Source organism: Heptranchias perlo, chromosome 10 (assembly GCF_035084215.1).
Source record: "Heptranchias perlo isolate sHepPer1 chromosome 10, sHepPer1.hap1, whole genome shotgun sequence".
Taxonomy (NCBI): domain Eukaryota; kingdom Metazoa; phylum Chordata; class Chondrichthyes; order Hexanchiformes; family Hexanchidae; genus Heptranchias; species Heptranchias perlo.
The window spans coordinates 61434558-61449933 of NC_090334.1; the positions used below are offsets into that span (position 1 = coordinate 61434558).

Sequence of the window (15376 nt, forward strand, 5' to 3'; positions counted from 1 at the left end):
GCTATGGTTCAGGGTTTATGCAACTCTGACTCACAGAGAGGGAATAATAATCAAGGCCACTGATTTGGGGTTTTCACTGAAAAATTGACAATCACAGAATATGATTCCACACACACACCAATAAAAATTCTGGATAATCTTATGATCCCATGTACAAACAAAGAATTATTCACTCATTTTACAGTGGGCTGATCTTGAGTAATTCAGAATATTTCAAGTCACTTAAACCTTAGTATGCATTTTCCAATTTGTAGGTGCCTGGAGCAGGAAATTTCGGGGTTCAACACTCATTAATTACTCCATGCAAACTCCTGCCCAGACATTGGGCTACTGCGAGGAGCTTGCACACTGGGAAGTGGGAATTCCTACCCTGCTGCAAGTACTTAAAAGGTTGTAGCAAAGTGTTTATTTTTCTTTCCCAACCCCACCCCCATCCTGCAGTGATACAGTAATCTTTAGCAATACAAGTAGAAAAAAACATTCTGCTTGGCAACAGAGACAGGTGGAATTATTAATGCAAAAATTGAATTAAATAGGTGTTAAATTTGAAAACTTATTACGTGCCTGGATTGCAATATTAATAAGTGATTGATGCAAGATGGAAAAATTAGAATGTATTCTCAGTACAGGAAGAATTTATAAGCAAACTGATGCTCCTACGAGAAGTAATGTACGAGAAATTAGCAAGTGGAGATAAAATCTGTAAAGTTGCATAAAAATTCCACAAACCAGTAAAGTAAGGGTAGAGCTTTGCCTTTGTTGCAAAAACAGTGAATGAGGCATTTTGCAAAGTAATGACGCTGAGTGCTCACATCAATTATTTTAATTAACATTTTGGGATTTTGTACTAAAAGCAGGATCTGTAAAGATCTTGTCTTGTACTACTAGGCTGTAGCAGTACTTACTCTAAGCAAAGCATGGATTCACAGAAATGGAGACTTCATTACATCTTGATTGCAGCTGACAATGTGTATGGCAGTCAGTATACTTTGCACAGAGAAAGAAAAAATGGCTAAAGATATTATTGCGACTTTGCTGTCTAACTATTTTACATTAATGCATTTTTCTAACCATGTAAAATATTTTTTTGCCACAAGGAAGCAATGCCCTTATTGTACACACATGCTGACTGTGCAATAAATATCTCATTGATAAGCTCAGCCTCAATCACAAGAAAGAGCATTTTATCATGTAGCTTTGATAATCTCAGCCAAAGTGTGCTAAATGTCATCTGAGCAAGCCGCAATCCCTGAAGTATTCAATTATCGTGATGATAAGGAGGCTTTCAATAACTGCATCTGATAATCTAGGCTTTATCATCATAGTATCGTAGTAGGTACAGCACAGGAGGAGGCCATATGGCCCATTGTGCCTCTGCCAGCTCTTTGGAAGAGATATCCAATTAGTCCCATTCCCCTGCTCTTTCCCACAGCCCTGTGAATTTTTCCCTTAAAGTATTTACCCAATTCCCTTTCGAAAGTTACTATTGAATCTGCTTCCACCGCCCTTTCAGGCAGTGCATTCCAGATCATTACAACTCGCTGCGTAAAAAAATGTTTCCTCATGTCGCATCTGGCTCTTTTGACGATCATCTTAAATCTGTGTCCTTTGGCTACCAACCCTTCTGCCACTGGAAACAGTTTCTCCTTATTTACTCTGTCAAAACCATTCATGATTATGAACACCTCTATCAAATCTCCCCTTAACCTTCTCAGTTCTAAGGAGAACAACCCCAGCTTCTCCAGTCTCTCCACATAACTGAAGTCCCTCATCCCTGGCATCATTCTAGTAAATCTACCCTTGATGCATTGAATTATTGAAAATTACATCTTAAGAGCATTATCAAATTACTGAAGTAAATTAATTTAATCACATTAGTTGCAGAAAAGCAGGTAGAGTTAAAAAAAAACACAATGATGTGATTTTTTTTGAATGGGAGGGGAAGCAGTTTGCTGATTTGTCAAATTCCCTGAACACCACTTCTCCTTCCAAATGGGAAAACTGAGAGCAAGTGGTGTTCAGGGATTTTGCAAAATATGTTGTGGTGTTTTGTGCTGCATGTCCCCATTTCCTCCCATTGTTTCCACAAAACTGGATAGCTGGAAATCATAAATTATGTTTTTTGTTACTCCCAAACTGTAGTAGACGAAACCAATGACAATGTTCTAATGGTGGAAAATAATATTAAACTTTTCGATTCATTCTTCTGTAAAAGAATACAAATTATAAAATGAGCATTTTGTATGCTTGCCTTTCTTTTTGCAGTGGCTGAATATAAAATGTTCTTATAGGAATCAAATATTTTAGTATAAACTAATCTAACTAAAACATAATAATTGTACGATTTCATAATTTTCAAAGTTTTGTAATGGGCTAAGACAGCAATACTACAATAATGTCAGAAATAATTTCTTTATTTTCTGAAAAGGTGAAAATCAATGCATTATCCAATTTATTTCAGGTTACTTCATTCCCAGTAAATATTTGACTGACAGTCGATATGCCCAGCAGTTTCATGATAAGTAGCATCTCACAAATTGCACTGTAACCTTGACATCCGTCTGCTGAAATAATTTTTCATTATTGCAAATAATTAGTGGCAAGTAGATTGCACTGTTGCTGACAGCAGAACCATTTAAAAGCTGTCAAGTAATTCGATGCATCATCTTTCACCTTCTATGCATATTGAAGCGTACTCCTGACTACCTTTTGAAACTACCGGTCAATTGATGTCAGTCTATAATAAAAACATTTATGGTCTTTGGTACAAAATACTGGACTTCAGTACGTACACTATAGATGGTTGTATGAATCATGAAGTGTCCCTGAAAAGAACTACTTATCAAATTTAAATATGTTTATCTATATTTTAAGAGTATGTTTGCATTATAAATGGTTTGTATAATTGATCATGCTTTGGAAATCAGAAATTCTAACACAACCAAAGCAAAATCTCTTGATACCTGATTTACTTTGATATTTATTCTGATGCCATGTATGAGCTTCAAAGTCTTTAACAGCTGTGGAAGATTTGCAAACTTTAGTTTCACTAATAAGGAGCACTCAATCAGAGCCACTTTTAATCTTGGGAAAACAAGCGGCATCATAAAGTCATCAACTTACTGTCTGCTAATTAATTTTTAATGCAAAATCTATCAAAATCAGCGTTGACAAAATAACTCAACATAGCCTGCAGTCTGAAGGCTTTTATATGTCAGGGATTAGGAAATATGGGGGGTGCTTAGCTTAATTAGTTGCTGTAGAGGGAAGATTTGAGAATATGGAGAAGCCCAAATTTAATATAATTGGCCACATAAAATAATAACATTAACATTTACAAATGGCAGTTCATGCCTTGAAAGAATAAAAGTTATAATTGTGAGCAACAAATTGAAAGTTTTTCTGCTATGAAGCTGAAATCTAAATTTAGATTTTTTCTAAAAACAAAAATATCTTTTCACAGCAAAAATGCTGTGGGGTCTTTTGGAGTTAAGAGCCCATTTCACTATATCAAGTGTTCAGATAACTACGCAGATCTTAACAAGATCAGATTAAAATTATGTGAGGAATTCCAATGGTTGTTTTCAATTGCATGGATAGTGCTAGGATAGTCACCATACTGCTTCTCCCTGTCTTACTGTGAGGGTGCCAAGAGGACGCAGCATGGAAGGGCAAGCTGGAAACAGTCATGGGAAGGATGAAGAATTGGCAGTTTGAGGCAGGTAAGGAGCAAGTGGAAAGGGAGGGCAGGTTGAAAACAGCATTGGACAAGTGTACAAGAGTTATGGATTTGAGAGGGAGATATGCCAGGGATCAGATTTAGAAGCAGGTTACCAAGACATGAATGAGGAGGAATGATTGCAGAAGCATGGAAACAGGAGTTGTGGGATCTTGGAGAGTTGGAAAAGATGGAGACAAATGCAAATGGAAGTCGGAGGCACAGATCGAGCAGGAGAGGGAAAATTGCTTATGCCACCACGTTCATATAATTTTTAAAACTGTAAAAAAAAGCTGTTTAGGACCAGCAGGTGATTCTTCTCCCCTACTAAGTAAAATTATTCTAGAAGGGGCAATATGCCATGATAAAGACTACATAAAAAGATAGGAAAGTCTAGGGAGAGTATGCTTTATTTAGAATGCTGCCCCTTTTTTAATGGAAGAAAATAAGCGTTACTAGAATTTCTTTGATTTCATTTTAAATAATGTCAATTTTATTGCTGGCAGACAGTGCCTCAAGTGGGGTCTTAGAAACATAAGAACAGTAGTAGGCCATTCAGCCCCTCAAGCCTGTTCCACCATTCAATTAAACCATGGCTGATCTGTATCTTAACTCCATCTACCAGCTTTGGTTCCGTAACCTTTAATACCCTTATCTAACAAAAATCTATCAATCTCAGTTTTGAAATTTTCAATTGACCTAGCCTCAACAGCTTTTTGGGGGAGAGAGTTCCAGATTTCCACTACCCTTTGTGTGAAGAAGTGCTTTCTGACATCACCCCTGAATGGCCTAGCTCTAATTTCAAGGTTATGCCCTCTTGTTTTGGATTCCCCTACTAGAGGAAATAATTTCTCTCTATTTACACTATTAATTCCTTTAATCATCCTAAACACCTCAATTAACTCATTCCTTAATTTCCCATACTCAAGGGAATACAAGCCTAGTCTATGCAACCTGTCCTCATAATTTAACCCTTTTAGCCCCAGTATCATTCTGTTGAATCTGCACTGCACCCCCTCCAAGGCCAATATATCCTTCCTGAGGTGGAGTGCCCAGACCTAAACACAGTACTCAAACAGAGCTTTTATATAACTTCCACCCCTTTGTATTACAGCCCCCTTGCAATAAAGGCCAACATTCCATTAGCCTTTACAATTATTTTTTGTACTTGTCCACTAGCTTTTAGTGAACAGCCTTGCTCCCTGCTATACCATTTCACTGGTAGCAATTACAGAGAACAGCCCTCTGTGTGCCGAAGTAGTTCCATTGCGCACAGAGGTGGTTCAGATCATGGAAAACCATGCTACAAGTTGAAAAATTTGCATTCCCAGCCTATAACATGGATTCTCGGGGTCAGGCAGCTTCAGAGCAGCTCTCAGACTACATGAAAGTCCTGTCCCTTTCCCCTTCCCAACCCCATTTGTAATAGAGCCACATTGGGATACACCCCATAATTAACATAATTGGAGACTTTCCTTTTGCTTTGAGAAACAAAACAAAGACAGAGAGGGAAGAGAAAGAACACTTCAAAAAAAAATACAGTTCAATCTGATCAGGGAAGCCTGATTACTGTCCCAAACAGTCAATCAATCTTCCATTTCCTCTGTTAGTGCCCTGCTCGATGAGTTTGCCTAAAATTCATTAGTCCAAAAAAACAAAACGAATTAAATGAACATACAAAAGAATTTCACACAAATGCATTACCAAATGCTATCAAAGGGAATTGAACCCTCTGGGGTAGGAATACGTCTCGGGCGGTAGCCCATCCGCTGCCTGTTATACACCCTGCCATTGACTTCAATACAACAAAATATTGGGCATGAGGTATAACAGACAGCCCACTGATACCAGCCAAGGTGAATTTCTACCCATCTGGGTTAAATCATGATGTGCAATACTAGCAAAAAACATAATTACTTTATTTCTTGTGAACACATTACTAATATCGCACAGCACGATTACGTGCATAAAACGTAGTTTTTATACACGTAAGAAATTGTAACAATTTTGTTATTGGCACTAACATTGCGTCAAGAATTAAAATTTCAGGAATATGGTAAAATGGCACATGGGGTCCTGCCAATCATTATTACACATTCATACAAAGTACATCAATGGATAGTACAATGAAAAATGGCTATCTGCAGAGGACTGAAACTGTAGTACAGTCTCCAGTAAGATTCTGTTCATTGTACGAATGGGTGGATAGTGCCATCATGTCAATGTCTGAGTCTTATCACTTGTGTCAGCAGGCTGCTGGGAGCTCTAGTCAGTGCACTAACCTTTATCTGCTACTGTGATTCAATCACATAGCTCCTGACAACACCATTCACCAAGTGAGTAGTGCACCTGCTAAAGCATTATACCATTTATTACTTGAAGAATATTCTTATCATGTACTTCAGCATCCTGTTATCCCTCTTAACATTTTTCTTTTACTCTTGATATGCACTGCAATAGAATTGCCTCTCTAAACCAATCATTCAGATTGAATGTCTGATAAAGGTCACACTACTTATTGCACCATTGCTCCATAGTTTGAAAAGATATAAAAATGAAGACTAACCCTTGCTAACCTTACACGTGGTTCTATAGATTATTTCAAAAACACACTAAACAAACTAAATAAGATACCATAGAAACTTTTCTTGAGTGGGAAAAGAAAAACAGCAGGCCATACCTTAGATTTTCCAATATGGGTGCAGTTTACTCCCGACCGGCTAGAAACAAGTGCAAAGCTCATCAGAAATGTAGGGAACAATTTTCGCCTTCACCACTTGGACAGTTGTAGAACCTGCCCAATTTAAATTTCCATTGATTCAATGGAAGGTAAAAATTACACCATAGTGTGCTGACAGCGTGCTATTTTATATGGTCAGCTCGTTAGCATAATTATTCATAGCTCCAAGTGTAGTTTTGGACCTGTGCAAAGCAGTAACCTACTACAGAGGGGAGGAGGAAGGAATTGGAAAATTGCAATTCAATTGCGATTTAAAGGGATGTGGATGTTTAAAGGTAAGTGATAGAATAGGAGGCCAAAAATTCTGAAAGCCTTTAGAAAGGCTAAAAAAAAACTGCCAAGACTAAAGGGAGAGAGGAAAAAGAAACAGCAAAAATAAGTGAAAGGAAATCTAATCTGGAAGCATGAAACAGAATCTGCAGACATGTGATGGAGCAGCCCACACCTGAGTCTCTATTTGAAAGCTGCTGAACGGAGGTGGCACTATTCCCACAGGTCAACATTGCAGCATGCCTGAAAGGAGGTAAAGAAATGTTACTGTCACTGGCTGAATCGAGCCAATGCTGCATGTTAGCCAGTGTCCCTGCAGCAGTTGGCACAGCTCTGCATCTGGTTTACTACCCTGTGTATTCAATTCCCCATGGTCATTGCCGGGTAGATGTCCTGGTGCCAGCAAACATGTTTAGTGGCATTTTGCAGGTGCGGCCAATCAGACTATGCTGACTGACGATTATTCTGGCACTCATTCTTTCGCAAAGCACCACTTAAAGCATACTGTGATTGGGGTTCTTCCAAAGAACCAATTAGCATCACAGTTAGTCAAACCTTCACATATTGTTTTGTGCCATAGAGTCTCCTGTTACAGCCTCCCTTGGGAATTGCAACCTCTGCAAGCCTTTATTCTCTGACAAAGTAATGAGCACCTCTGTCTGAAGGCGCAGGTGCAAGGGTACCAGTGGTGGGCACAGAACACCTCTAATGCAGCCTGACCTGCCAAACATCCCTCTATTGGTCCTCCTTCCTCTCAAAAGCTTAGATTTTTGCCAATTCCCATGGGGAAGCCCATTTGTTTTACTTTTGGAGCTGTAGGGAAAAAACAACAGCAGCAGAATAATTACCACAAAGATTCCTGAAAACCTAAAAGGCAGCAGAAAAAAAATACAAAAAAATAAATCAGGTATACTTTGCAGAAGTGGTCTGAAAATTTCTCACTAAATCCTTTAACTATGATCTTTAACTGAACTTCAGTATAAAGCCAATTCCATTGCAATATTATAATACAGCAATAGTGATGTAATTACACATCTATGTCATTTTCTGACCTTTACACAAGAAATACATATGAACAGAATTTTAACCATATAAATTGAGCATCCAAAGTTGCTAGCCTGCACCTTCCAGCAGGAAGGAGTTTAAAAGGGACAGTAAATCTACTGATAAAAAAGATGAACTCCAAGGAGACTAAGGCTTTTGGCCTCAGTGACAATAGGCAGCTGTCAGACTAGAAAAAAAAATTTATGAGGCTGACGTTTGGAATGGTAGTAGGCAAGTAACTCCTGCTGTGTACTTTAAGCATTTGCACTTTCCTTATATTTTGCATTGCATAGGTTAGAGTGTCCAGCCTTTCAGAACCGTGGGCTACATCCTTGTGACTGGTGAGTGGGCTACATCTAATTAAATCATTTTTGAGTGAGGCAGAATCAAGATTAAACATTGAGGTAAATTTTTATCTGTATCACCTGGATGTAAAGTATACCCTTCTCAGAGCATAGAGAGTAAAATTGGGCAGGGAGGATCACACACCTGCAGCAGAGCCTGCCCAATTTTCCTCCTGTTAATTTAAATGGAAGGAAAGTAGAGCAAAGTCCATAATGAGAATGCAATCCTCCTCAGCCGATTGTTCTCCCAGCATTGTACCCAGGTGATACTTTATATCCAGTGGCACAGGTGAAAATCTACCCCATTATGTTCAACTCCCAATCCATTTTGCATTTCTTGGAGTCCTCAGAGCAATTATATCTCCATCACTGTTGTCCATTCTCTTTCTCTCTCTTCTGTCTGTCTATTCCCTTTCACTTCTGCTTCACTCTCCTCCTTCACTCTTCTTCACTTCTGTCAATTGTTTTTTTTACTCCTGTATGTGTGTCAGTAAAATAATACTGGTCTTTCTTATATTAAATTTTGCTGCCAGCTGTAGAAATAATAATGTGGTCAAAGGAACACGCCAATCAATAAAGCTATATTCACAACAATGAAAGCAGTTGGTAAATTTACTATCTATTAACCTTTGTTAATTGGACGTTGGCCATCTTTAAATTACATTTTTAATCACTGCACCTCGTATTGAAAAATATTACTGTATTTATATTTTTATTACATTTTCTCAGTCCTGGTTCTTTCCATACCTCATTTAGACAGGTAACTTCATAATCTTGATATTTCCAAAATACCCACAGTTAGAATAGTGAATTCAATGTCAAATCAGATACAAAAAGCAAAATAAAGAGAGGGAAAGAAAGATTGAACTAAGAGTCAGAGATAAAAGAGACAGAAAGAAAAAGTAAAAAAAAAGTATTTACTTTTTTTTAAATGTCCAACAATAATTAAAATCTGAAGGAATAAGACTCCACATTTGTAAAAATTAATTTTCAGTGCCAGAGAGGTTGTTTGGCAATAATTAAGACTTACCACGTCGTTAAAATGGTACTTAGACTTGAAATGACTTGACTTAACTTTTTTTTGCGACGTCAGTACAGGAATTTCACGTTGTTCAATACATTTGAACGGGGAGCCAGACAGCGAGATGCCATTTTCGCTCAGCTTTTGGGGAGCAACACATCTCGGAGAGCAACTTCCAGATTTCGGGGTTTAACTGCGCATGAGCGGTTGCCAGAAGTTGCTTTCCAATTTGCACATAAATAACGGTGAGCGCTGTTAGCCTCACTGTTATTTTTACAGCAAAATCCAGCCCATTATTTTCCTTCCAAATTTCAAGTCTATTCATTTGATACATTTGCGATTGTTTCTCCAGTGATGGCTCACAAGCACTTCAAGATAGCAGATATTTTATGAGGCACTCATGTGGAGCTCACTCTAAATACTCCACCTTTAAATAGAATTCCCAAGATAGACTGTAAATTTGCTTAGTAATGGCAAATAAGGATAAATTTTCATCTTTAGCATTACTGGCACAGAATTTTGCACGCCAACACATATTGGGACTTTGGATGTGCATCTCCTAATGAATGGAAAATCATGACCACCCATCTGAATTCCTGATACATGCTCCCTCTGCACAGGAATGTTAAAGATGAAAATTTACCCTTAAAACTATTCCATACGATCTAAAAGGGATGATGGAGGTTTCTGTTGAATTAATAGAGGAATCTCAGTTGTTGTGGGTACGCTGATGGGAGAAGAGCCCAATCCTGGACGCACATATATAACCTCACATATTGCGCTGAAAACCAGATGAGGCGGCTAGTTGTGTGCCAGGTAAAATTCTCACCCACATCATACTCTGCCGACCAAACAGAAAATTAGCGGAAAAAAATTCTCCCAGAAAGCCAATACGACTTTAGGGTTGGTCATGGAACAACGATGCATATATGCTATGACTCTGCAGGCCAATCAACTTTTTCATGGGGAAGGGCTTAAGCCTGGGGTGGAGCCTATATAAAGGGGTGCTCTATTTGGGCATCAAATAAGGTATTTTAACGAGGACCTGAAGTAAGTTATACTGGAACAGTATAAAGAAGGCTAATGATTATTATAACAAAAACAGAAAATACTAGATGCTGTTGTCAGTCCTACGCCAGACTGACAGTGTCAGTTGTGACGAAAGGTCCCATCTTTCTCTCAGATTCTGGCAACATGGAATGCATTTCTAATATTTCAGGTTTCCAGCATTTGTGCTTTCCTTTTATCTCCAATGATAGTAACCATAGCAACAAAATGTTTCAGTTGGCTGAGCTTGGATATTTAAGCTGTAACCATTTTTCTTGCAACTTTTACCTCACAAAAACATGTCCTGTGACCCTGAAAACTCATACATTTTAACTGTTGTGCTGCCCCAGTTATAAAGATGTCTGAATATCTGATCTATTTTGTTATTGTAAAGTAGCCATTTAATTGCAAAACGTGCATTTTCCAAAGCTTTGCTCCTGTATCCAATCAGGACAACGCTTCAAGATATCCATTGTGTTTCAGTTTAGCACAGATGCGTGGCGTATTTGCGTTCCTTACTCAGGTTCACAAAACAGGATACTATCCGTTCGGTTGAATCGCAAACCATCACCTCATAAAACGTTATTTCTGCCAAAATTCCAGAACATTTGATCCACAAATGTATGAGGTAAAATTTGTGTGAACTCAATAACGTAATTTAGTCCTGACAGGACTACATCACAAGGGTCTGCCACAAATCAAACCTTACATTGATGGCACAATGCTAAACACTGGAGTAAGGGAAGCAGAACCCTGCTCCTTCACTTTAATAAATCTAGAAATGTCAACCTACCTCATCCACATTTTCAAAGGCATTGATGATGTCATACGGCAAACAGGACAGCAGGTCAATCACAAACCAGGTTTTTAAGTAGTTCATTCTGATTAGTTTAGGATCAGATATAACTTCCCCTCCAGGGCCCACAAACGTAGTGTGAAAATTTAATACAATATCCACTAAGAATATCACATCCACTACACTGTCCAGCACCAGCCAGGCAATGTTATTCTGTTTTGTTCTGAAGGACACATTGTAAGGAACCATAATTGCAGTGTAGAAGGTTAAAATAAGGATGATACAGTCCCAGGTAGTTTTAAATGCACAGTAGTGTAAGATGATGTGCGGTGGAGTCTTTGGGGCCTCCTGTTTGTATTGAGGAAGAATGTCGGATCCTAGCTGCAGAACCTAAAATAAAGGAAAAGAGACAAAGTTTCAATCAGTCATAGTATATTATCCAAACTTTTGATAACTTCAAAAAGTAGATCGCATTTATATTTAAACTTTCCTCAAACTCGACGATTTAGATGCCCTTCTGAACACTGCATTGAAAAACATAGCAAGCTTTCCAGATGCAAAGTAAGGCAGGAAGCCAGGAATGCCTTCCCCCAACCGCCCACCCCTCACTTAAGTAGTATCATCAGTCTACACCTACTGCAGTTGTAGGCCAAGCTGCTCCCCTCCTGGGAAAATCCCTGAAATCCCAAAGTGATGTTAAAGGGGCGGAGACCCGGATCATTGGGTCCCTGTCCCTTTTTCCCTGACCTTTGCACCTGAGGAGTTGATTCCTGGAGGCAAGAGCCAAAAAAAATGGCTCTCATGTCCAGGTTTTAGCCAAAGGGTGAAGTAATATCAGATACTTGTATAGTTTCTCAACAAGGAATAAAGAACTCTTTGGCAGGCTCACAATTTGAGTTCTGTAATCCAGTAACAAATGCAGGATTGAGCTTGTTTGCCTGGTAACCTTTCTGTCTGGGTCAAAAGTTCTGAAGAAAAAATGTACCAAAGTTATAAACAAGGAATTCAATACTAACCTCTGCTAGACGTGAATGTTTATGGACCCCATCGGCTTTGTTCATCGGAGTCAGCTGCTGCAAAACACTTCGACTGTTTGTCAACGCTCGTGTCAGTCGAGCAAATTTTGTCCATCCTTTTTTACAAAAAAAAAGACACAATAACTACCTACTCCAGTAACCCACATTTTGCTTATAGCGCTGCAATTTTAGTTGTTACAAATCACAATCTTTAAACTGTAATGCCTGCAATATAATAAGCTGTATCAGTTTAAAAATAGCTGTTCCTGAGCAACTGCTAGTAAAATTGTTTTATATGTTGCTTACCATTAACAAACATAATTTGGCCCTTACGTATATTTTAAGCATCCAGTTAATACCTACTCGTTAGCATCGTGCTATTGTTACTGATGTAAGCCACTTTATATGTAACTGTAAAAAACTGATACTATGGTAGCAAAACATGGTATTCAGCACCATCTGAATTACTATGTTAATTATAATTTGCCTGTGTTTATTGCATGGTTGTATGTCAGTGTTGCTAAATTTACTCCGCAGTGTGAGAGTGAGAAGAGGAAGAGAATGGCCACACAGCCCACTGATACTTAAAATGTTGCCTCCATTAGGGAGATCAATTGGAAAGAACAAACTGAAATGGGCTACACGGTCCATTCACAACCCCTGGTACATCCAGGGCTGTGTTCTTGTTTTTTTTACTGTTTGCATGTGGAAATAGTAGGTATGCTTCCTCCAAAGTGGTCTTTTATGGAGTGCCAAGCTGTGGCAAAGAAATGACATATTATTGGCCACACTGGATATAGAGAAGTGGTAATTTAAGAGATTGTAAGGAGGGAGAATCACCAAAAAGAAATGAATGGAACAAAAAACCTGTCGAAGTTATTTTTCAAGTAATCCTTTCAATGCTAAGCAAAGAAATACTGTGCTCAGTGCAAGGATTTTTATAATTGGTTGAAGGCCACGGATGTACAATGAGATGAATTGCCTCGCTATTTCAATGTCTATTATGTCTATTCCAATATCTTTTCTAATCACCACACAAAGCTTCAGTTGACGCTATCCTTTCAACCATGTTGACTTTGTCTGGTGCCACATGCCACATGCAGCATAATAAGACAGAGTCAATGCAATGATTTCTACTCTGGTATAGGAAGTTTGATCTCTAATGGCAGTCGTCTGTGTGGTTTTAATGAAATTTGTGATGCAGCTGATAGTTTAATAGGACATTCTCTTTATCAAAAAGTGTATGGCAAACTTTTTGTTTCGGGATGTAGCAAAATCATATTTGATTTAGGTCACAACAAAACATTTTGACACAGTTTTTGTCAAGTATATTTGTAAACAAATGGAAAAAAAAGTTTTGCTAAACTATATTGGGCTGTTGAACACAATCTGCAAGTGTACTTCAGAGATGGAACTCAACCATATCTATATATAGATATAAGCAGGCACTGAGAACATAATGCATAATGAAATGTAGTGGAAATTAAATACAGCATTTTATTAGGACTCTCAGGGCTAGAAATTGGTCTAGCCCCATTTTGGACCTGAAATAGATAGCCTACTGGGAATGCATGCCAGAAGCTGGAGGCTCGAGGCTCTCCCAAAATTGGGCCTCAGGCCTCATCAACATATTGCTGGCAAATAGTGGACGCCAATTGGGCATCCAGAGGCAGCTCATTGGTTTGATGAGGACCATCTTGGGCCAGCTGCCTCATCAACAGCAGCCATCGGGTAGGTCGTGGGAGTGGAAAATGGGAGGGAGGTGATTGTGGGCTGGCAGCGGCTCTCAGGAGTGCTGTGGAGCTGAAAGGAACACTCCTGCTCCCCCTCATCCCCGGCTCCACATAAAGATAAGTTTTTGGTAACAGCCTCCAACGATACCTTTGAGGCCACATTACGAACCAAAAAACTGAGCAGAGCAGGCCTGGCACCAGTTCTGCTCAGTGCCGACGAGTTTCATGGAAACTAAAGAGGCAATATGACACTCATTAACATATTCAAGCAATCGAACATCTGTTTTAGGTGGCTGCTGGAGACACCTGAATATTGCCCGACCCAACATGGAGTCCGATGCAAATATGTTCCCACAAAGAGAAAGGGTGGGATTCCAAAATCTAGAACCCCCTGGATGTCAAGGAGCATACAGGGTAAGATAAGGCAAAAAAGGGAAGCTTATGTCAGATACCTAGAGCTCAATACTGCAGAAAGTCTAGAGGAGCATAGAAAGGGCATTAAAAAAATTGGCAAGTAAAATTAAGGAAAACCCAAAGATCTTTTATAAATATATAAACAGCAAGAGGATAACTAAGGAAAGAGTAGGGCCTATTAGAGACCAAAACCACGTGGGTATGTTCTTAATGAATACTTGGCGTCTGTCTTCACAAAAGAGGGCTATAATGCAGACATTGAAGTTAAGGAGGAGGTGTGTGAAATATTGGATGGGATAAACATAGTGAGGAAGGAAGTATTAAGGGGATTAGCATCTTTGAAAGTAGGTAAATCGCAAGGCCTGGATGAAATGTATCTCAGGCTGTTAAGAGAAGCAAGGGAGGAAATAGCGGAGGCTCTGACCATCATTTTCCAATCCTCTCTGGCTACAGGCGTGGTGCTGGAGGATTGGAGGACTGCTAACGTACTGTTGTTTAAAAAGGGAGAAAGGGATAAACTGAATAATTACAGGCCAGTCAGCCTAACCTCGGTAGTGGGCAAATTATTGGAAACAATTCTGAGGGACAGTATTAATCGCCATTTAGAAAGGCATGGATTAATCAAGAACAGTCAGAACAGATTTGTTAAGGGAAGGTCTTATCTGGCTAACTCGATTGAATTTTTTGAGGAGGTAACAAGGAGGGTCGATGAGGGTAGTGCATTTGATGTGGCCTATGTGGATTTTAGCAAGGCTTTTGACAAGGTCCCACATGGCAGACTGGTCCAAAAAGGAAAAGCCCATGGGATCCAAGGGAAAGTGGATCCAAAATTGGCTCAGTGGCAGGAAGCAAAGTGTAATGGTTGACGGGTGTTTTTGTGACTGGAAGGCTGTGTCCAGTGGGATTCCGCAGGGCTCAATATTAGGTCCCTTGCTTTTTGTGGTATATATTAATGATTTAGACTTAAATGTAGGGGGCATAATTAAGAAGTTTGCAGATGATGAACTAGTTAGGCCACAGCTAGAGTGCTGTGTACAGTTCTGGTCACCACATTACAGGAAAGATGTGATTGCACGAGAGAGGGTACAGAGGAGATTTACAAGGATGTTGCCAAGACTAGAGAATTTTAGCTACGAGGAAAGATTGGATAGGCTGGGGTTGTTTTCTTTGGAACAGAGGAGGCTGAGGGGTGATTTAATTGAGGTGCATAAAATTATGAGGGGCCTAGATGGA

At 39.1% G+C, this 15376-nt stretch overlaps 1 protein-coding gene across 1 annotated transcript in view; it reads right to left on the reverse strand.

Moving 5' to 3' along the window:
- The window catches only part of kcnh5b (potassium voltage-gated channel, subfamily H (eag-related), member 5b), a 236730-nt gene that overhangs the window by 166829 nt on the left and 54525 nt on the right, over positions 1 to 15376 (reverse strand). Inside the window, exons 5-6 of the mRNA XM_067991044.1 lie at positions 11997 to 12112; positions 10978 to 11370 (exon numbers count right to left, since the gene is read on the reverse strand). Of these exons, the coding sequence (XP_067847145.1) occupies positions 10978 to 11370; positions 11997 to 12112 (509 nt within the window). The remainder of the gene's footprint in view (positions 1 to 10977; positions 11371 to 11996; positions 12113 to 15376) is intronic.